This window comes from Elgaria multicarinata, chromosome 15, assembly GCF_023053635.1.
Source record: "Elgaria multicarinata webbii isolate HBS135686 ecotype San Diego chromosome 15, rElgMul1.1.pri, whole genome shotgun sequence".
NCBI lineage: Eukaryota > Metazoa > Chordata > Lepidosauria > Squamata > Anguidae > Elgaria > Elgaria multicarinata.
In genome coordinates, this window is record NC_086185.1 from 26666426 (window position 1) to 26688566 (window position 22141).

General features: G+C 46.4%; 1 protein-coding gene and 1 non-coding gene across 4 annotated transcripts in view; one reads left to right on the forward strand and one right to left on the reverse strand.

Annotated features, from left to right (window-relative positions):
* The window catches only part of MBNL3 (muscleblind like splicing regulator 3), a 109399-nt gene that overhangs the window by 10938 nt on the left and 76320 nt on the right, over positions 1-22141 (reverse strand). For 2 of the 3 annotated variants that reach the window (XM_063141592.1, XM_063141590.1), the window contains exons 4-7: positions 17046-17246; positions 13719-13955; positions 7920-7973; positions 2144-2294 (exon numbers count right to left, since the gene is read on the reverse strand). In XM_063141592.1, the coding sequence (XP_062997662.1) occupies positions 2144-2294; positions 7920-7973; positions 13719-13955; positions 17046-17246 (643 nt within the window). The remainder of the gene's footprint in view (positions 1-2143; positions 2295-7919; positions 7974-13718; positions 13956-17045; positions 17247-22141) is intronic. The other variant, XM_063141591.1, reaches the window with a different exon arrangement.
* Positions 8724-8796, forward strand: TRNAA-GGC (transfer RNA alanine (anticodon GGC)). Its single transcript has one exon. It is a non-coding gene; the product is annotated as a tRNA-Ala (tRNA).

Below are 22141 nucleotides of genomic sequence, written 5' to 3' on the forward strand. Positions count from 1 at the left end.
ATAGAATTAAACCTACAGTAAAATTAAAAACATGTTAATTTTTTAAAACATCTGTAAAAGTTTAAGAGGGGGGAGGATCCAATACATTAACACAGGTCCAGTATAGTTCCAAAAGCCTGCTGAAACTAAAAACTTTTTGCTTGCCTCCAAAACTGTAGCCCAGAGGGCTAATACAGGCATGTTTAGAGAAGCAGGTTATTATGAATTTGTAGTGGCGAGTGTCTTTTGGGGACTTGTATGCATGCCCTTTCCATGGAGTTAAGCGCTCATAATTCTGTGCTTTGTTTGTAGCCAAGATATAATTTTAAGCAATCACACCCTGGTAGCTAGCAAAGAATCCAGGAATCGGTTTGCGATGAATTTAGCAGAACCCCAAAGGGAGAAAGACAAGGCGAGAACTGGAGAAAAGATGTGGGAGCAGCAGTTCCATATGCCGTGTCTTAACAGCTCCTGCAAAGGAAACGTTAGAAGGCAAAAGCACCTTGGCTTTTATTCAGTGAAGGGATCAAAAGCCGCAAGGAAAGGAAGAGAAAACAGGCCTGGAAGGAACACCATTCAAAAGTTACCGAACGTATGTTCTGCCAAGTTCTCTACGTATGGGCTTCCTAAAAGCACAACAGTACACCTTGTCATTTCAGGCTTTAGGCTTATTTCGAGGGATATTTTTTAAAAAGAAAATAAATAAATCGACATGCATGCACTAAGCTTGGACAAACCAGTAAGATCTCTAAAGGAGTGTGTGCGCGCACATGTGGATGCGTGCAAGTGAGAGAGTGCATCTCCTAGGAACATCTCCAGCCATCTCTCATTGCAAGAACTATAGCAGAAGGGTGCAAAACCTCCAGCTGAGTCGCCAAAACCGGCCCAGCTGGAAACCCACTCTGGCTCTCTGGGGTTATTCGGAAGGCTCCACCCCCTTCTCCCGGTCCCGCCCCTTCCCACCACCACCAAAGGTTGGGTGGTTCCCCGGCTACTGTGCAGTTTTTCTGCCGTTCTAACAGGTTGAAATGTCTCTCCTATGTCTTTCTTAGTTTAACAGGGATGTCCGTCACTAGGAAATCCAGCCTTTTGGGGCTTGCCGGATTTCCACGGCGTCCCTGACTTGACCTACATTTGTGAGTCGTGGGTTTCTTTCCGAAACCCGGGAAGTTTTTCAGTTTTTTTTTTATTTGCATAAAAAGTGACTTGCATGAACTGCACCTGCGATTTATGCAAATAACGTTAGAAATTTGCGCAAATTCATTTTAGCACAATTCTTTAAAAAAAGGGAAACCCGCAAACTGGCCTGATCCAATGCAGATTGAGTTGGGCCAGTTCGTGGAGAAGCAAGACCAAGTCCAGGGGGCCGAGCTGATGAAAGCTCACCCTGCCTGCCCCTCCGAATGGATTCGTCTGACATCCCTACTTAGGACTCGATGGCCTTATAGGCCCCTTCCAACTCTACTATTCTACGATTCTATGAATTGGCAGTTCAGAGCTTTAAAATGTGTGGGTTCTTTGGCCCTGCTGCTCTGGCCTCGTCGCTTTCACCTTCTGCTCTGCTTACCGAGAGCTTCTCTGACAGGGCTTTGACACCCCCTGGAAACTTAACGGTACTTTTGGGTTCAACTGCAATACTTTTCTTTTTTTAAAAAAAAGAAGACGATCAAGGCTTGCACAAAGAGATGTTTCCAGGACTGCACGCCACTCACAATCTCAATTGTCTTTGAGGACCGAGAGCGGTCTTCCATTCTCAGCCTCTTGATCATCTCTGCAAGGTGACGAGGAGGTGAATTCCACACTGTCCTTCACCTCTTTGTGGTGACGCCATCTCCTCCTCCTCCTCCTCCTCCTCCCGAACTCAACGCCTGAAACCCCTGGGGGAATCTCCTGATTGCGCGCACCTGTCGCCATGCAACACCTGTGCAGAGCAGCAAATTGGCCTCTACCTCAGTTCAGCAGGGAGGGGAATTGTGCCAGCGCAGCTCGTTCCGGAAAAAGCAACCTGCTCAGCAAACAGCAAAGGCTGGGCGGCGAAGTCGCCGAGAGCAAGGGCAGACTGTGGTGTGTGTGGGGGGGAGGGCGTTTCGTGGTGGTGCACACCTCCCTGAACCCGGCATTTTCTCTCCCGTTAAGCAAAAGGAAAGAGCCCAAGATAACATACCTGTAGGGATAAACGTAGGTTGTTGCAACTGCATGTTTGCGAGGGCCTGTTGGTAGTGGAAAACACTTGGGTTGAAGACTGTAGTGGCACCATTGTTCTTTTCAAGTGTTGGCCTCTTTGGTAAAGGTTGAAGTGCACCAGGCGGCAAAGCCTGCAGAAGGGAAGAGCGGTAACCAAAGGCAAGGGCATGGGGTGGGGTGAACGAATGGGAGGGGGAGAGAGAGAGACAGAGAGAGAGAGAGAGAGAAAAAAAGAGAACTGATTTTAGACAAAGCAACGTTCAAACGAGACATGCTGTGTGGTCTGCAAATCACCTGCAACTGGGTTGGATCAAAAATGAGGCGGGAAATAGGCAAAACGTTATCCGGATAAGAGACAGAATTCGGAACTTCATGGGAGAAGCAGTTAGTGCGGATGGAGAAAATGAAATTGTGCCAATAAAAAGGAACAGGCGAATGAATGAGCGAGTGAATAAATAGGCCGGGCGAGTGCTCGAAAGGGCCCTGTCTTCACTACAAATTCAAACCAGGTTTTAAAGCAAATTTAACTGTCAGGGCCCCAATCGTAGGAAAGAAATGAGGACTCTTTCATGGAAGGAATTCTTGGCACCACCTCACTCTGCCAGAATCCTGCAACTCCCAGAGGTCTCTGGAAAAAAAACCAAGGCAGTTAAGTCAGTTTCAAATCGGTTTACATTTGTAGTGAAACGGTGCCCCAAACGGCAAAACATCTTGATTTGCCTGATATTAAAAAGAAAGGGCGACGGGCAAAAAGAAGAAGGAAAACAAAACAAAACAGGAATAATTTGTACTTTTGTCAGGGCAGTTGCAGGCAACAAGCATTAAAAAAAAAGGAACAACCCACAAAAAAGATTACCAGCTAAGAAAGGAAGGAAGAAAGGAAGGAGAGACAGCTATTAAAATGAGAAGATTAGCATGAGAAACAAGCGTAAACCGAAATGTCAATGGTGCTAGCTTTAGTTAAAGCCCACACATGTAAACATTGACCCACTTCGTGTGCCAGCAATTCATTCTTGGGATGTTGTGCAGCTGATGCACAACTGCTCCAGTTGCATTAGTGCTCCAGGACGCTATGCAAGAGCTATAGGTGTATGGCTCAGTCCAAATCTATTTCCCATATATGTTTGCAGGTATGTATGTCCACACTGCCCATGGATGAATGCCCTTTAATGGTTCTCTTATACTGAATGGTTTTACATTTTAGAATGTGACCTGGTTTGCACATGATAGCCCATGGTTCATTTAAGCAAGGGTTGTTGAAGCTTGGGTTGTTGCACAAGGAGATCCCAGCTGCGGTAACAAGCCATGGTTTGCTAACCTCAAACAACTCAGAAAGAGGAGCCATGGTTTGTTGTTGGGTTGGGAACTCTGGGTTGTTTTAAACCATGGGTTATGTGCAAACCCAGAACCATGGGTTGTTTCGCCAGGCTACAGAGGTGGCGGGCAAGAATAGTAAAAACAAAAAAAACAGCCATTCTATTTGCAATACTCTAGTTCCACAAAGGCATTTGGGATACAGTGAGTTAGCAAGGGAACAACCAACCTAGAGATTGAGAAAACAAACCGTGGTTTATTTGGTTGGCTGCCAGACAAACCCTGGATAAGACAACGAACCATGGGTTAACTGTGGCTTAAATAAACTATGGGTTAGTGTTATGTGTAGACCAGGTCTATATGTGTGCCATGTACATGCTAACATAGGGCATGTCTACACCAGCCATTTATCCCGGGATCGTCCCAGGATCATCCCTGTACATGCAAATAACACACAGGAGATCCTGGGAGCAGGTAGGGATGACCCCTCCATTTTCCTGGGATAATCCTTAGGTGTAGAAAGGACCAGAGTTCATCCAGCACTTGGGCTATTGTGGAACTGTGAGGATAACAGTGAAATTGTGTGTGCTTGTGGACCGTGGATTAAACAGAACAGGAAAAATGTGTTTCTGCTCCAAACTGGCCCTAAAGGAAAGTAAGGCCACAGCTAGACCTAAGGTTTATCCTGGGATCCTCCAGGGTTCGCCCCTGCCTGAGCACTGGATCCCCTGTGTGTCACCTAGATGAACAGGTTTGACCCCTGGACGATCCAGGGATAAACCTTAGGTCTAGCTATGGCCTAAGTCTCCTCTTCCTGTCATGAATTTACACCTGGTGTAGTTTCAGAGTTACTCCAGAATTATTATTATTATTCTTTAACAACCTCTTTCATAAAAGGAACCAAATATTCTCAGTATGAGGCTTAAGCAAAACAGTGTCCTGTTTTGGGCCGGCTTTAAGGAGGCAACCAGGAATGGGGAGGCAGATAGAGGTATGTGGTTAAGCTGGAACGGGACGGAAGAGGTTTAGCAAATTTTGTGATGTCGAGCCATTTTTTAATTAGAAAAATGCAGCATAAACTGCTGCCTTCCTTGAGCTCTTGAGATAGTCCAGGTCCAAATTTCGTCCTTTCTTTATTTGATTTGTACCCTACAAAGAAAAAATGGCACTCAAGGAGGCGATTTGTCAGTAGGCAAACATATGTGCAAGCCTTTGCATGTTTACCCAGGAGCAAATGTTCACCCAGGAGCAAAGGGAAGCCAATTACTGCAAGCAACACCTCCCCACTGTTAATCAGACAAAATGAGGAACGTGGGTTTTTTATTGGTCTTTTTTTTTTTTTTTTGCACCAATGCGTTTGGTCTAAGAATTGTGTAACAGACAAGAGTCTAACTCAATGCAGCCCTTTTGGCTGAACTGGATTGTGCATTAGGTTTTAAGTCTCAATGGCTAATTTCATCTGTTAGGGTGCAGGGCTATGCATAGGGTGACCACAGGGCTATGCATGTTTAGATAGAAAAGAAAAGAAAAGAAAAAAATAGAAATACTTTTTTTCCTGCCTAAACATGCATAGGCTTGCACCTTTAATTTCCTGTTGTGTGCATATGTGTGTGTGTGTCTACCATGTGATGCTATGAATCCCCCCCCACCAAAGTGGGTATCTTGGGTGTTTTTTTCTTTTCCCCTTGCTGGCTCTTCTTTTTCCCCTCCTGCAAGCAAATCTTCTCTTTTAGGCCTGTCACATCACAGTTGTCTAGTCAGTCAAACCTGTTTCACCATCTGATTCAGAGGGGGAAAGAATGCTTCCAGCCCCGCCTGTTACTCATCTCCCAAAAGAACGTGTCTCAACAGCAGTGCTGAAAGTCAAGGAGCCAGGGACGTTCCTTAACATGAATTGCACAATTGCATTGTGTAGATGACAGTCTCGCCTTCCTCCCCTGCCCGCCCACCCCCAAGCCTGCTCAAACTTTCATTTATCTTAACGCTTACAAACTTTGGGGCTCCAGTGAGAGAAAAATACAGAGCTGGGGTTCTCAGACAGAGAGGTGGCTGTCCTAAGTAGGGCAAGGCCACTTCCAGAGACATGGGCGCGCATGAGCGTCCCGAAGTGAAATATCCACTGTGAAATATCTACAGCTGGGTACACACCAACTCATTGAGTTGATTGGCAGCGCTGATAACCAGTAGAACAACGTCACCGCTTCCTTGGGGCCTTGTCCCTCCTTCTTTTTGCACTTGGTAAAAAGGTCTGGCCAGATTTTATGGCAGACCTGACCCTAAATCTGATGCATTTCCAAGTTACCCTTGGAACCTGAGAACCCTTGACATATATACAGGCGTTTAGAATGAGCAGTTCTTTGGCTGCCTGTCTGTATTTTACATGCAAGTTAGTGAAACCCCAGGCCTGTATGCTTAAAGGAACAGGCTAACGTAGACAACCTGGAACGAATTGGTTCCCCCACCCACCCCTTTCGTCTAAACACTTCATACGTTAAGGCTGTGCACAGAGTACAAAACCAAGGCCTTACACGAGGGGAAAACAGTTGCCAAGATGTCGTGAATGGGAATGCACGGAAGGAGCGTAAACTTCAAACAGTTTATGTAGAAACAGGTTTCACTTCAGTTTTCACAGGCCACAGGAGACTGCGCATCAGAGGAAACGGATGCTCCGTTCGGTTGGAGCTAGATGGGCGATGGCTTGGTTTTGTTTCTGGTTCTCAAATAACCAATTGTTACAGATTTGGTTGGGCAGATTTATTATATGCAACCTCCACTGACACAGACAGGATGCAGCGTGGAAAAAATTGGGGGCTTGGAGAATCCATTTGGCAGCGTGCGGTCAAAGTGCTTTGAGGTCAGGCTTTGTGTGTGTGTGTGTGTGTGTGTGTGTGTGTGAGAGAGAGAGAGAGAGAGAGAGAGAGAGAAAGTGGAGTTCTCAGCACATAGGTCCCAGCACAACCAGTGCTCTGTTGTCACTCTAAGTCTGGCTGACTGAGCTCTATGCTTGGATTTTAGCTCTTAGGGCCGAGGCAGGTGGGAATTACAGTCCAAAACATATGGAGGGCACCAGGTTGGGAAAGATTGCTGCAGACCACCACTCCCTAACAGGGTTCCCCCGGTGCGCAGCTGCAAAAAACGGAAGCGCCTTACCTCAGGCGCAGAGGAGAAAAGACCCCAGGGGCCAACATTTCAAACTGTCAGAAGTTTGGCCCAAATTTGGGTTGGTGGGGCAGGAAATCATGTAAGCAGGTATTGAGAACTGCATCTTGTCTTTCACATTTGGGCCCTTTTCAGGGAAGGAACTTACTAAAGCTTCTTACTCTGATGGGCTAGCAGCTGCGTCGCTCTCCCCAACCCATTTCCAGCATGCCCAATTCAGGGGGTGTCTCCCAGCTAACTGGAGCAAGAAAGGTCCATGCAGTTGCTCCAACTGATAATCTCACATACACACACACACACACACACACACAGCCTCTTTCCCGAAAATAACAGAAAAGTCTCCCTCAGTGTTGCATCCTGCAAATGAGGCCATGAACTTATGCGATGGAGGACAGCCTCAATCACAGGTCTGATCCCTAGCCTGCCCAGGAGACAGGTTTGGTAAAGAGTCCTCCTGGGAAAAAAACCCCCGAAGAGGCATTTATTGATTTGCTTTGAACCCTGTTTTTCTTCCTATCCAAAAAGTTCAGGACTGCATACTCTTCTTTTTTTTTTGTATTCTCCTTTCATCGACAGTGACCCTATTTTTAGACATAATAACAGAGAGGTTCTAGGGCCCAGGCCTGCCGTTTAAACCATACCAAACAAGCCAGAAGCCGCGTGCTCAAGCGGGGTGGGTGGGAACGCCGCACACCCACTGAAGTGTGGGTTGGGCTGTTGCTTCCATGCCTCTGGAACACCTTGAAGGTTTCCTCTGAGGCATTTCAGACCAAAGGTGTGAAACGGACCCCGCTGGGCTCCCTGTCGGGAACCTCCCTCCCCGCCCCCCCGAAAACGCAAACCCTGCAGCTGTCACTGTTTGAAAACGGCCTGATTGAAAAACGGTGATAATTATATTTGCTCCAAAGCTGCATCTGGTCTTTTGGGGGGAGGTGACGGTGTGGTGGTGGTGGTGGTGGTGGTGGTGAAGGCATCTGCTGTGATCGAAAACAGTTTCCAATTAAACGGGAGGGTTGCATCCTTGTTCTTGCAGGGCGGGGGGAAAGGAAGAAAGCCAATCGCGGTGCTGGAATGGAGAAGGTGACATTTCCGCCATCCAATGGGCAGTCTCCGTAGGTCATGCACAAAATAGAACAGATGATGAGAAGAAGAAGAAGAAGAAGAAGAAGAAGAAGAAGAAGAAGAAGAAGAAGAAGAAGAAGAAGAAGAAGAAGAAAGGAAATGTCTCCCATGCAATCTAAAGATGGTTACATGCAAAGCAAGAAGGTGAGAGGTCAAAGTACCAGGTCAAAGGTTGCCTCGAGGGGTCGCTTCATTGATCGGACAGTTGGCGGAGTCTTAATTAGCAGGCAGCGAGCACATGATGGTAATGAGCCAAGGAAGGGGGGAAGCACAACAACAGAAAACAGCAAGCAGAAGTGCGTCAAAAAGGAGAGCGACATTGTGGAGGTGAAGAGAAAAAAAAATAAAAATAATAATGAATGCATTATACCATATATTAAAAACAGATGTGACATGCACAATGCAGGGGCCTGAGACAATCCACTGGACAAATACTAGGAGGTCAGTTCCCTTGCTCCGTTTTAGGGGGAAGTCTACTCTGTCGGCAGAGCAGCGAACATAAGAAGAGCCCGGCTGGATCAGACCGAGGGTCCCTCTAGTCCAGCACTCTGTTGGCCAGGGACCCACAAACAGGACATGGAGGTCGCGCACGGCAAGATTTTCCTAGGAAGTTTGAGAACATGAGTGTTTCAAAGCTTACTGCAACCTTTTTTTCTTGTTTCTTTTTGGGGGCTATAATGCACACCTATGTTTCTAGTCCTCATGGAAGAGTGAGGGGTGTGTGTGTGTTTCTATGCTGTGTCCCGCCCCCATCTTAACTCTACCTTTCAGGGAAATTCCCTCCAAGCTATTTCCAAACCTAAAACCAGGGAAATGAAATGGCGCGAAATGGCACAAAAGCACACGATATGTGGAACGGCGTAATTTTGATGGCGTGGGGGTGGGGGGTGGCAGAGCTCGGAAGGGAGGATATGTCCCCTGCCTGTCTTGCCCTTTCCCCAAGCAAATAGGCTTGGGAAAAGGGAGGGGCTCGTAGCTCAGTGGCAGAGCTCCTGCTTGGCATGCAGAAGGTCCCAGGTTCGATTCCCGGCAGCTCCAGGTAGGGCTGGAAAAACTCCTGCCTGAAACCCTGGAGAGATGCTGCTGCCGGTCAGTGTCAGCAGTGCTGAACTAGATGGACCCATGGTCTGACTCAGTATAAGGCAGCTTCCTATGTTCCTAGTATCTGGAGGGTGAGGGGAAAAACCACAAGAAAATTCACAAGCCCTTCAAACAATAGCAAGAAATAAGGCAATTGGGAATTCCAGGCTTTTACGCTGAGCTTTTCATTGTTATTTTATTTTTTCTTTCTACGTTTGGGGGAGCTCTTTTTGCAGAGCCTTGCTTGCCAAAGATGCTCTGTGCCAGTCTTTGCCCATTTGCTGCCCTCCAGATGTCTTGGACTACAACTCCCAGAATTCCTGCCTATTAGGCATGCTGGCTGGGGCTGATGACAGAGCCCTTGCTTTGCATGTGGAAGGTCCCAGCATCTCCAGGCAGGGCTAGGAAATATTCATGCCTGAAACCCTGGAGAGCTGCTGCTGCTGCTGCCAGTCTGTGTTGGTAATACAGGGGTTGACTTGACTCTATATGAGGCATCTTCCTAGGTTATTCATCGGCTTTAACAGAAAGGTTTCCCTGAGCAATGGGCAGAGGCAATTTTTCGTGGCTTGAGTGCAGTGCACAGAGACTTCTTGCACAAGCAGTGATCCTCCCCCAGAAGTGTCCCCACATTTTGAAAAGCCTAACCAGCACTGGGAGGAAGCGATTTTCCATGGGGAAATCATAGTGCATGTGAAAGGGACGGCTCCCCAGCAGTGAGTCCCCCCTGAAAATGCTGCATGGGTGAGGGTGGGGAAAAGGGGAGGCCACAGACCAGATGGGGAGACCCCGCAGCTTATATCTGGCCCGTGGGCCCCGGGTTTTCCATTCCTGGTCCAGAGGGTTATAGCTTTAATTATCCTTGGTTACCATTTTTTACCTGGTGCTAAAAGCAGAGCTAACAAACGTCAGATGGGCTGTGTTTTGCATTCCTTTAATTGTATGTGTGTGTCTGTGTGTATTGGGGGGTGGGGGATATTTTAAAAATAAACAGCGCAACGTGTGTCCAGAATTGACCATTAAGCAAAAGTTTCAAGCCAAATGCTTCTTTCGTTATTCGTGCCCACCTTTCTGCTCCCAAAATTTATCAGGGAAGGGAGCAACCACTTCTTCAATCGCAGATTATTCTTAAACTATTTAGCCCAACTTCCTGGGTGTTTTCGAGATTTTAATCCTATTACATGTCTATCCTGCCTTTTTTTCCATTCAAAGGGGGGTTTAGATGGAGGAGTTTCCCAGGATGTCAATGGGCATTTGGACATTGACCAGACTCAGACCTCCTTAGCTTCAGCAAGCCTCTTCAGGATTGGTACATAAGAGATTCAAATGGGTGTCTACCAGGAAAAGCTGTGGAATGTGATTCCCAGAGAGGTTTTCCTGGCACCTACATTGAGCCGGTTTCAGCACCAGATGAAGACCTTTTTATTGTCCCAGGCATTTTAGTTTTTCAGTTTGATTTTATCTGGTATTGTAATTTAAATTTTTGCACCACTGATTATTTTGATATAGTAGTTTTAAACTTTTACACTTTCATGTTGTATTTTATCATCTGTATTTTATTGATTTGGCATTCTATGGTTTTAATTGTTGTGAACCAATTGGTTTTAATTGGGGGGGGGCATAAAAATGTAATAAATGAATTCATAAAAATAATAATAAAGAAATGCAACTTCTGCCCAGATGTGTTAGTATGATTGAGGCTTAAATTTTGAGGGAAAAATAGGACTTGTCCTTTTAATCTTTGATTTCAAGCATACGCACAAACCAGGTAAAGGACTTATGAGAAAAATGTGTCAGATTGTTTTTGAACAGGGGGCTGTCTTCATGGCACCGGGTTGGCACCACCTCCCTCTCAAACCCCACACTTTCCTTCTCCCGGGAGGGCGGTGGGTCATCCAGATGCTGAGAAAGGAGCACAGGGTTTCCGGGTGGCCATCCGGGTCCCGGAGTTGCCCCTGTCCTCTTCCTGGTGGAAGGCAACCAATCGCTGGTCACTGTCCACCAGGCTCCGCCCCCAGGTTGACCCCAGAGCGATGTCACAGCAGAAGCGCCATATTGACATCTCTCTGAAAAAGTCGGGGTAAATTCCCAACATTTTCAAATTGCAGCATTGCAGAGAAGCCCTGCTGTGACTGTGCAGCTGCGCTCGTGTGGTCTAACTGGCCTGCTGCACATCCGCATCCACTGCGGGCCTTTCCCTGCATACGGACCGCCCCCAGGACCGAAGACAGCCTTGAATGCAATTTGCAGTCAAAGCCTGTTTATGTCTGAGCTTGCAATGTGATTCGTCGGCCAAACCCACCCACCCCCCGTGTTCGACAGCATGTCTACGTTTGAAAAAATGCATATGAAAAAAGTGCTGAAACATGCTTTAATCAGTGGGAGAAGAATGCGTCAATTTTTAAAAGTGCACCCGAATTTTCATGCGAAAAGAACAAAAATTGCCATTTGATATGGATATGAAACAGAAAGAGCGTCAAAGTGGAAGTTCTGAAGCTCATTCTGTGAACCGCCCAGGGAGCTTCGGCTATAAAATGTATTTATTTATAAAAATGCAATAAATAAATAAATAAATTTGGGGAACTCTGATGAACTTCAGTTTTGCTTATACATACATCTCTCAAACCAGCTTTGTAAATAGCCGCTCGCCTATAATCACGTGGGGCGAATCAGAATTGCATTTGGGCAATACGTTTTAATTTCTTTCTCCCCCTTTCTTTCTCCACTTTGGCTACCAATGTGCCATCAATGGCTAATCCACAGGCACATCTGGGCAGACGGGGGCTTGTTTTTGGTCGTCTTGCAACGCCTGTGGACTTATTTCCAAGTCTGCCTCCAGACTCAAGAGGTCCAATGCAAGCATGACGCCTTGCAAAAAGAAAGAGAGAGAGAGAAGTTAATGAATAATGCAAGGCGATTTGCGTGGCAAAGCCTTGGTGACAAACGATCGATAAATATTTTAAGCAGGCTGGTAATAAGACAAGTTAAGTTGATGCCGGAAAGGGACGGCATGAATTAAAGATGCACTAAAGGCTGCCAATGTTAAGATGTCAGGAATTACGCCTGATTAACAAAGAGCCTGACAGCGGATTGCTCCAAAGGTACATTTCTGGGTAAAAGGGCTCCGACTCAAGCGTAGGTCATTAAGAAATGATCCTTTTGAAGACGAGAGGTGCCGTGGCGATATGGTCCTCGCTGAACACCTTGCTGATAACCAGGGGCGGTGTCGAAGTGAGTATTGCGTCACAAATCGGCTCAAGGGACCACCCGGCACTTGCTTTCTCTTACACGGATTGAATTGTTTTTAGATTTGCCTTTTTGCATCGATACGTTTTGTAACTAATTGTTTTCTCCGTCTCTAAGGTGGCCTTTCGATAAGTTAATGTTTATCGTGAGCTGCTCTGCGTAGAGTTTACTTAGGAAAGCGGCGTCTCAATACACCGATTAAATAAACAGTGTTTCTTTTTGTTAGTCCTCAAACTAACACCAGATGACCCTGAATTCTAGACTAATGAGGGTGAAAAATACATCTTTCTCCACGTGCCATTTTATAAACCTTTCGTTATGCACCCTCCCTTCGTTGCCTTTCCCCCTCAACTTCAAAAGCCCCCAAACCGTAGCCTTTTCTTGCATGGAAGAAGCCCCCTTACAAGAAAGGGCTTCATCCCACGGGCAACTGGCTGGCCCCATGCAAACTGAATGCTGGACAAAATCAGCCTTGGGTCTCATCCAGCAGGGCTCTTCTTACATTCGTGAACTCTCTGGGCGTTATGGATTCTTTGGGGAGGAATGGCAGTTTTATTTATTTTCCAACTCCAGCCTCTATTGCCTGACGGGTAATTATTTAGGCTGACTTCCTTTAAGCAGCTATGGCTGAGCAAGGAAGGCTTCCCTGGTCCATGGGCCTTGAAAGCATAATGTACTGGAGTTGAAGCAGGGCTTTAGGGCTGCAGCCCTGTGTCACCTGCACACAAATCCCCCTAAAAGCCACATTCGGGCAACAGCTTTATTAGGACCAACAAGAATGTCCCGAAAGCATGAGCAAACGCCTGAGTTTTCGGGAAATCTATTTAAGCGAAGCAATAAAAAAAGTGGGAGATCCAGAGGAGGCGGCATGATGGGAACCCCCCCCCCCCCAGGGGGGCAAATTTAATTTTAATATGGAGGGCAGGAGATGTTATGTGGACGAGGGATGCAATCCTATATATGTTGAGATAGAAAAAAAGTCCTATAACTGCCAAAGCCCTGCAAAAGTCCAGGTTGGCTGGGGAATGTTGGAACTGTAGAATGGTGGGGGTCTGTAGGGCATTTTGCTGAGGCTAGGGCTGCACCTTGAATTAGATTGGACTGTCCTAGGTGCAAGGGAGATTTCAGGTTGCACCGAGGGCTGGTAGGACAAAGGAGGATGTCTACTGTTACAGCCACAAAGCGCTGCGCAGTAATCCCGTCATTTCCTTTTCTTAATGGATTTTCTGCAGTAAAGAAGACGGAAGAAGCGGTGACTCTTCTGGAAGCTGATCTTGGAAACCCTTGAACCCTGCAGGACTTTCTTCCGAGTAAGCATGCGTACGATGGGGCTGTTCCTGACGGGATGGGACGGATCGTTCTAAACTTTACCATCCAGTGGCCATCTTCCACGGCCAGGTGACCTTCAGAGGTAGTAAGACTGCAACTCCTATCATTCCCAGTCAGCATGGCAGCGGCATTGGGATGATGGGAAGTGAAGTCCAACCCTTCCGGAGGGCACCGGGTTGGGGAAAGCTGTTCAAAGGCTATTAGGAAGGGGAGAAGAGGGGTTCATGAGCCTTCTCGCTTTCTTCCTTTGTGGGGCAAAAACACACAGTACTTAGCAATACCTTTGCTGGAGGCTGTTCTCTTACCATTGCGGCTGCAGCACTTTGATTCACCTGGTGTTGAGCTGCCTTGATTTTGGCTTGCAGGTGAGCAGGTGGATGGAAGTACTTGCATTTCTCCCTAGAACACCGCCCTTTGATGTAATCCATGCAAACTGTAACAGTGTTCTCGTTTGTGTCTATCATGGCAATATCTATCGGATGAGCGTAACGGCAATCGTTCTCACCACGCGTGCAGTTCCCGCGCTGGAACTCTCGGCAAACCTTGAAAGAAAGCCACGTTATTCAAACAGGGAACTCCAGCCAACCCACGCCCTGCGTTTCCCCCTCAGTGGGGGCCTGTTCAGACAACCCGCTAAGCCATGGTTAGGCCGCTAACCCTTTTGCAGCAAATGGTTAGTGAGCGTGTTTAAACCACGGTTATATAGCCACTGTGTTTAGGAATGGTTCACACAACCCGCTAAGTCATGGTTCACACAACCCGCTAAGCCATGATGTTTAGCTCAAAATGCTTAACCACCGTGGCTTAGCATGTGGTCTGAACAGGATCACTGTCAACACAAAGACGTCAGGAAAGGACAGGGGGACACTGAATCACAGGCCCCTGACTTATCCAAGGGTCACTTTTCGTCTCATGGTGAGAGCTAGTGTGGTGTAGCAGATAGAATATTGGATCGGGACTCGGGAGATCCGGGTTCTAGTCCCCACTTGGCCATGGAGCTCACTGGGTGACTTTGGGCCAGTCACTGACTCTCAGCCTACGTCACAGGGTTGTTGTGAGGATAAAATGAAGAGAAGGAACATATAAGCCACCTTGGCTTCCTGGCAAAGGAAAAAAGGGGGATATGAATGTTGTAATAATAATAATAATAATAATAATAATAATAATAATAATAATAATGGTGTCGCCATTCCAGATCTTATTTATTTATTGGAATGGGGGAGAGCGCTCTCTCTTTCCAAGGTTCCTGACCTTAAAGGCCTCCTTAAAGTAAATAGCAGTGATAGTCCTATTCAGACAGATGGGATTTCTGCTTATGGTCTTAGCTGGTGTTGATCCAAAATTTCATTGTGTTTGATTTATTTACTTTATAAATTTTATTTATTTTAAATTTTATATCCTGCCTATTTCCCTGAAAGGGTACGCAAGGTGGCGAACAAATCCAGCAATATTTAAAACCAATCTTAAGAACATAAATTAATAAACAACAAAAGCAACCATTTGATAACCATTTAGCAGGTAAACATCAGGGCTAAAAAAATAAAAGTATCCAAGTGTGTTTCGAAATGTAGACCAAAATATTGCATTTAGGTGTAAAAAGAGAAATCCCCGCCCCCTAGAATGGTCCGCATATTACTAAAATCTAATTTAGTTCTAATTTAAGTTCGTACATATTTATTCATAACTTTTCACCCCTAGTAACTCAACTGTTTTAGCCATTTTAGATGGGTGTGCGTATTTATGGGTATTAAAAACAGAACAAAATCCTAAACAGAGATTAGCTCTGGTGTTCCAAGCAAATTGGACGGGCTCATTTAAAAAACGTACAAATTTCAGATGGGTTTTAAGTTAGTCAAGCCTTTGTTAGAGGGCTTGGAATTCACAAGTAGAAAGCTGCAGATTGTAGAGTTACATCTGACACAACCAACAAGCCTGCTAAGTCAGCAGCCTTGTGTACAGGAGCAGTTACCCTTATACCAGGGGTGGGCAACTCTCTGGGAGCTTTTTGCCCCTACAGCCCACCCTCTGATGGATGTCGAAAGATAAATAAACTAATTTAAAAATGGTGTCTGTAGGCTTTACTGGGCACCAGAAGGATCAAAACTACCTTGTTTGTAAGCTAATTGTAGTCCTTTGGGTGCTTTGTAGCAGCTACGGTCCACCAAAAGAGTCAAAATTAGCTTGCAGAGGGGTCAAAACTACCTTGCAAACAAGCTAATTTTGGCCTTTTGGGCACTCCATAGCCATTATGGATGCCATTCATAGAATCATAGTATCATAGAATAGCAGAGTTGGAAGGGGCCTATAAGGCCATCGAGTCCAACCCCCTGCTCAATGCAGGAATCCACCCTAAAGCATCCCTGACAGAGGGTTGTCCAGCTGCCTCTTGAAGGCCTCTAGTGTGGGAGAGCCCACAACCTCCCTAGGTAACTGATTCCACCATCGCACTGCTCTAACAGTCAGGAAGTTTTTCCTGATGTCCAGCTGGAATCTGGCTTCCTGTAACTTGAGCCCGTTATTCCGTGTCCTGCACTCTGGGAGGATCGAGAAGAGATCCTGGCCCTCCTCTGTGTGACAACCTTTCAAGTATTTGAAGAGTGCTATGATGTCTCCCCTCAATCTTCTCTTCTCCAGGCTAAACATGCCCAGTTCTTTCAGTCCCTCTTCATAGGGCTTTGTTTCCTCGCCCCCGTTCCATTAAAAAGAAAAAAGAATTTGGGAGGCGGGTGCATCTACCTTAAACAATACCTTTAAACTCCCTTCAACCAACAGAAACAATATCACAACTAAAAAAGAGCCCTTCACGTCTCTTTCCTCTTGGAATTCGTAGCTGCTGAAACAGCAGGCACGGGCATTTCTTCATGCCTATAGAATTACACCGATTCCTGTATTCTGTGCTAGCCCTTCAGAGATCTGGGGTGGTGAGCAAGGAGGTTTGGACTGAAGGGGGAAAAAAAACCCTCCAGCTGGGATCTCCTGCCCATGTCAACAAAGTTTGTTGATTCAAAATGAGAACCCTGAATCAACAACCTTTTGCTGTAGGATTTCCTTGGTTTTGCAAACAAGTCCTGGGGATTTGAGGTCAGGTAGAGACAGTTCCACTCTATTAACATCACTCTCAAGGTCTTTTCCGACTGAACCTGCGGCCCCTTTGACTGTATTATTCGCAATAAAAAAACCCTCGGCCCAGGCGAGATGATGGAAGCCGAGAAGCAGTTTTAGGCAAACGGTGATCTCAAACTTATAGAAAGGAGAACGCTTACTCCAACATCAATAAAATTGGATTTAAGAGCTTCCTCGTCTTTCAGCTAGGAGATCAAATGTTATGCAAACTTGGTATGTGTTATCACAGAACCAATGTAAAGGAACCTTTAATTTTTGTGAACTGCCCAGAGAGCTTCGGCTATTGGGTGGTATAAAAATGCAATAAATAAATAAATAAATAAAATAAAATAAATAATGGAGAATCGGTTCCACGTTCTGATACAGAAAGCGGTTCAAAATCCTGCCCTGACTCTTGTCCCCGACCAGTTCCCCATCAAAGTTTTTCCAGTGCAAGCAGTAGCCTAGGTCAAATGCCCCCTACTTCCATTGACTAAGGCAAGTTTTATTATCCGAGACAGTGAAAATACCTCCAATTTATCTGTCCTCATCAGTTTCTGCCCAGCAGAGCCTCCCGGTACCGAAACGGCCGGGTTCCCGGACATCAAGACAGGTGCATTTGGTAAGAGCTCTGCAGGAACCAAGCCCATTCCAGGAGAAACGTGACCTAAGTAGGGACTAAACGCCATGGTGGGGCTAGTTGCAAGCGAAGGAGTCACAGCAAACGTCGTCTGTTGGGTAAAGCGGGAGACAAAGGACACAGGTGTTAGCCTGGCGCCTGGCCTCGGCATGTACCGATACACCTTAACCCCCATCTTTGGAAATGATTCCTTTAATCACACTGGCTGAGAAGAGGACTCCAGTTCCCAGTCTATTAATTTGCTGTCGTGGGCTTGAGACCCTCCCCTCCCTCTTCATTGATCCAAGAGTACGCAGCGCATTGCAAGCACACGGCATTTTCACTGGTATGGATGAAGAACAGCCACGATCGTTAAGAGCTTAATGACACAATTAAGGAAGCACCTTTGGGCAATTAACACAGCCCTCCCCCCCCCCAATTCACCAACGGAAGCGGACAATTCTGGACATGAGATGCATTGGAATGAGCCATTGAGGGCTTTCACGACTCAGGCAAAGGGCTACAACGCTTAATTTTAAAAAACGACTTGTGTAGGAATCAAAACAGTACTTCAATTCAATCACAACTCATTATTTAAACACATAAAGCAGACTTCCCTAACCTGATACCCTCCAGATGTTGGGAGTTGTAGGACAACACGTCCGGGGGGGGGGGGCAAACAGGTTGCAAAAATGCACTCAATAAAACTCGACAAAAATTATACGGAAAAGCATTAGGACACAAGTAAAACAATAATGAAGGAAAAACGACATCCAACGTAACAGACCAAAGGCCTGCTTAAATAAAGCGGCCTTTGCTGGCTGGTGGAACGACAGCAGAGTGGCCGTGAACTTATCCTCCCTCGGCAGCGAGTTCCACAGCTAGGGAGCGGCCACCAAGAAGGCCTTCTTTTGCGTTGCCACCAAAGACGACTCTGAAGCTAGCGGTCTCAAAAGAAGGGCCTCTCCTGAAGATCTTAAGAACTGGGCAGGCTTGTATGGAAAAAGGTAGTCTTTCTGATCCCAAACTGATCCCAAGTTGCCCACCTTGCCTTAAAACTCTCTTTAACAGCTTCTTAGGCCTTTGCTAGACCTACCTGAAAGTCTGGTCGGGAGGAGGGGTGAGCCCGCGCTGCAGCTAGCATGGGCAGTCGCTCTAATCCACATGTCAGATGCGACGGGCTAAAGGACAGCCCCGTCACATCCGCCATTTTTTATTTTTAAAGGGCCGGGTGCACAGGAGCACCAAAGGTAATTTTTTTTTTAAAAAAAACCCGTTTCCCCACTCCCCCTGGCCTCAACCTCCCCCCCTGGCCCTGATCTCCCCCCTTGGCTGTGATCTCTTCCCCTGCCCCGTACGCGGCTTCTCCCGGCTACGCGCGAGTAAGCCACGTAGCCGGGAAAAGCCACGGAATGGTCTAGACCTTCCATGGTCCCAGTGGAGCCCATTACCCCGGGGCAAGGGAGGGTTGACCTGTGCCTATACCCGGGATCCCCTGTGCGTCATCTGGAAGCACAGGGGCGATCCTGGGTATCCCCCCTTGTCTAGCAAAGCCCTTAGTCTAACATATCAATCAATTAAATGCTGCCGCCTTAATTTAACATTTTCTTTTGCACATACACCCCGGGTTTATGAGTTGACAATGCTTCAAATTCAGGCAACTACCCCGTTTGAGAACCAGTGATGGAGCACCATGTCACCAGCAAATGCTGATCTTGTTACTGCTGCATTTGCCTATACAGCGGTGGCCAAAATTGTGGACGCTTTTTGAAATGTTCCTGTTTTGCAACTTTGCATGCTTATAGAAAATGTTCTGTTTCATGAAATCCAAATGTTTATATATCAATTGAAAGACCTGATTCACGTAATACAACCATCTGGCTTCTTTTCCTGGGTGTCCAATCAACTCTTTTCTTTGGTGCCATTGTTCTATTTATGATGTACGTACGTACACTTTTGATTTGAGAAATACTTCAAATATTCACACCATCTCCAATTGCGCTTCAGCTACGGAACCAACAGCAAAACTGACTTTCCTCAACTTGAAACATGATGTATCGCAGCTACTGCCATGCGAATGGTCCCCGGAACAAGGACTGTGATTGGCCAAGTAGGGTTTGCAATTCCAATCCGCTTCTTCACTCAATCACACCTGTGTTTGTTTTTAGACTAAAGTAAGCGTAACTTTTTTTGTACTGCAGCTATTTGAATTCTGGTTTTTGTATTGAATTCAGCATGAATTTCTCTTTCAATTGATATATAAACATTTGAATTTCGTGAAACAGAACATTTTCTATAAGCACGCAAAGTTGCAAAACATGAAAATTTCAAAAAGTGTCCACAATTTTGGCTACCACTGTAGCTGTGTCCATTGCAAAGGCAGACAAACATCCATGAGGGAAGTGGATGAACATGCTGAGGGACTGGAGAGAGAAAGATTCCACTGAGCTTCCCTCTCCAGACTCAAAGTAGCAGTGAGATTGAAAGCGAGTCGTAACACTCTGAATTACTTCACTCTCCGCCCCACCCAACACGAGCACAGATGACTCAAAACAGAACTGAAGAGTTGTATGGTTTCCTTTTGTACAAACGCTGGCGGTTATCAAAGCATCTGTCCTACTTTTGCCAGTATTTCGATTGTTCGGTCTATTTTAAGGCCTTGGTAACCCGGTCATGGCTAATTGTGTTAGTCCAAATCCTGACATGCTCACGAAGTCTCAAGCTTTTCGACGTCCACCTGAGCTCACGGAGGTCTGGAGGGTTAAATCACTGTGCCACCCTCCCAGAAATGTGTGGGGTGGGTTTTTTTTTTTGGGGGGGGTAGGAGGGATTGTGACACCCTTGAATTTTAGACCAACTTTCCTACAGAGGTGTAGTCGCCAGTTGCTCATGTCTTGGAAATGAAAACTTTGTTTCTGCTCTCAAAACATGTGAGCATGGCTGGTTCAAAGCCCCAAATGCGAGTCAGCACGTGTCCACCAAAAACATTCGCAAATTGTCTCATTCTCAATTCTGGTTCGATTCCTGAAAATGTCTTAATTTTCACTAATTTGCTCCATGGACTAAATTAGTCATGCTTTCGTCTCCCTGTTTAGCTGCCGCCATTTGCACAAGCTTCCGAGTCTGCCTGGGCGTCTTTGCGGCCCATCACAAATAGCAGCTTTCAGAACGTATTTCATCACAGCCCAGGAATTAAGCCACTGTTGAAACTCCACGGGTGAGTTCGTATGATGTCGCAACAATCCAGGTGTTTTTCAAACCCTGTGTTGTTGAGAATGAGCAGGAACGAGCATTGAGGGGCCAGGGCTCTGCAGTAGAACACACGCTTGGCATGCAGAAGATCTCAAGTTCAATCCCTGGCATCTCCGGGTAGGTCTGGAAAACAATCTGCCTGAAACACTGCAGAGCTGCTGCCAACCAGTGTCAAGAATATTAGGTTTGATGGGCCTGGGGTCTGACTCGGCATGGCGGTTTCTTGTGTTCCTATTTGTCAGCTACCACCACTGGGTCACTACAGCGGCATGCGAGAGAAGTTAAACAACCCAGAAACATTTAGTGTGATGTCTGAAATAGGAATTTGGATTGTTGGGGAGAGATAACCCAGAGCTGGAACCCACAGCTTAAACAGTTCAGATGCCAGGCTAAACAACCCAGGGATGGATCATCTCTGGTTTGTTTATAGCTACTGGGAGCGATTGAACTGCAGGAGCCAGCTTGCTCGCTGGATCCTGTTTGTTCACAACAACCCAAGGTTTGGGGAAAAAAAATGCTGGGTTGTTGTGACTTGTGAACCAGGCCTATCCAATGTTAGTCTAACCTAAGTCCCATTCATTTCAATGGGTCTACTCTAAGTAGGATTAACATTGGCTATAACCCCAGGAGACCCAAATCATGGTTTGGAGAAGAAAGCATATCTAAGCTAGAATGTGGAGTCTGTAGACCTCTGACGGTCTGTTAAAGAGAGGACAATGAACCGAGGGAGGGAAGGAGGGAATGACTGTGGAGAACATGTCTTCCAGGAACCACACCCTGACAGCTGCAACTTGTGTTCTGAGATACTGACTCAGGGTGGTTCCAGATGGAGGGCGCCTAGTGCTAACAATGAAAAGTCATCGCGCTGCGATTCTGTCTGCTCCTCCCTCCTCAAGAGAAAAAGCTGGGGAAAACACTTGGGGTGGGGGAAGCAGGAGGGTTACAAATTGAAGACAGTATTCTCGAGGCCCTCTGCGAATGAGGCAGGGCGATTGCACAATAAAAGCCTCATCCGGAAGTATCCTGGGCAATTCTGATGCCTGGAATTCAGCCAGATGATGCAGATGTAAGTGGATGCCTTTGCCCCAGACTCTTCTTCTGGTCCAGTTACATCAAGAGGCCCTGGGTAGCGTGCAGCTAGCAGTCCAGCAGTACTCTTTAAAGGTATCAACCCATTCTTGAATCGCCCCAAGGGGCAGTCCAAGATGAAACTATCTTGCTTACAGGAGTAGCTCAAGTTCTGTTTTTAAACTTCTGTGTCTATGATACATATTTATACGTACAAGCCCCCAGAGGATAGGTTGGGGCATTGTTCCCCCCTTTCCCACAGCCCTATGCCAACAAAATACATAGAATCATCCAATAGTAGAATTGGAAGGGGCTTCTAAGGCCATCGAGTCCAACTCCCTGCTCAATGCAGGAATCCACCCTAAAGCATCCCTGACAGATGGTTGTCCAGCTGCCTCTTGAAGGCCTCTACTGTGGGAGAGCCCACAACCTCCCTAGGTAACTGGTTCCATTGTCGTACTGCTCTAACAGTCAGGAAGTTTTTCCTGATGTCCAGCAGGAATCTGACTTCCTGTAACTTGAGCCCATTATTCCATGTCCTGCACTCTGGGAGGATCGAGAAGAGATCCTGGCCCTCCGCATAGCACTGTGGGTTATTTTCCTTAACCATGGTTGAGTGTTTCATCTGAATACTAAAACCAGGGTTCACACTTCCCCTCAAGTGCCAATTGCTGGCTGGTTTCCTGA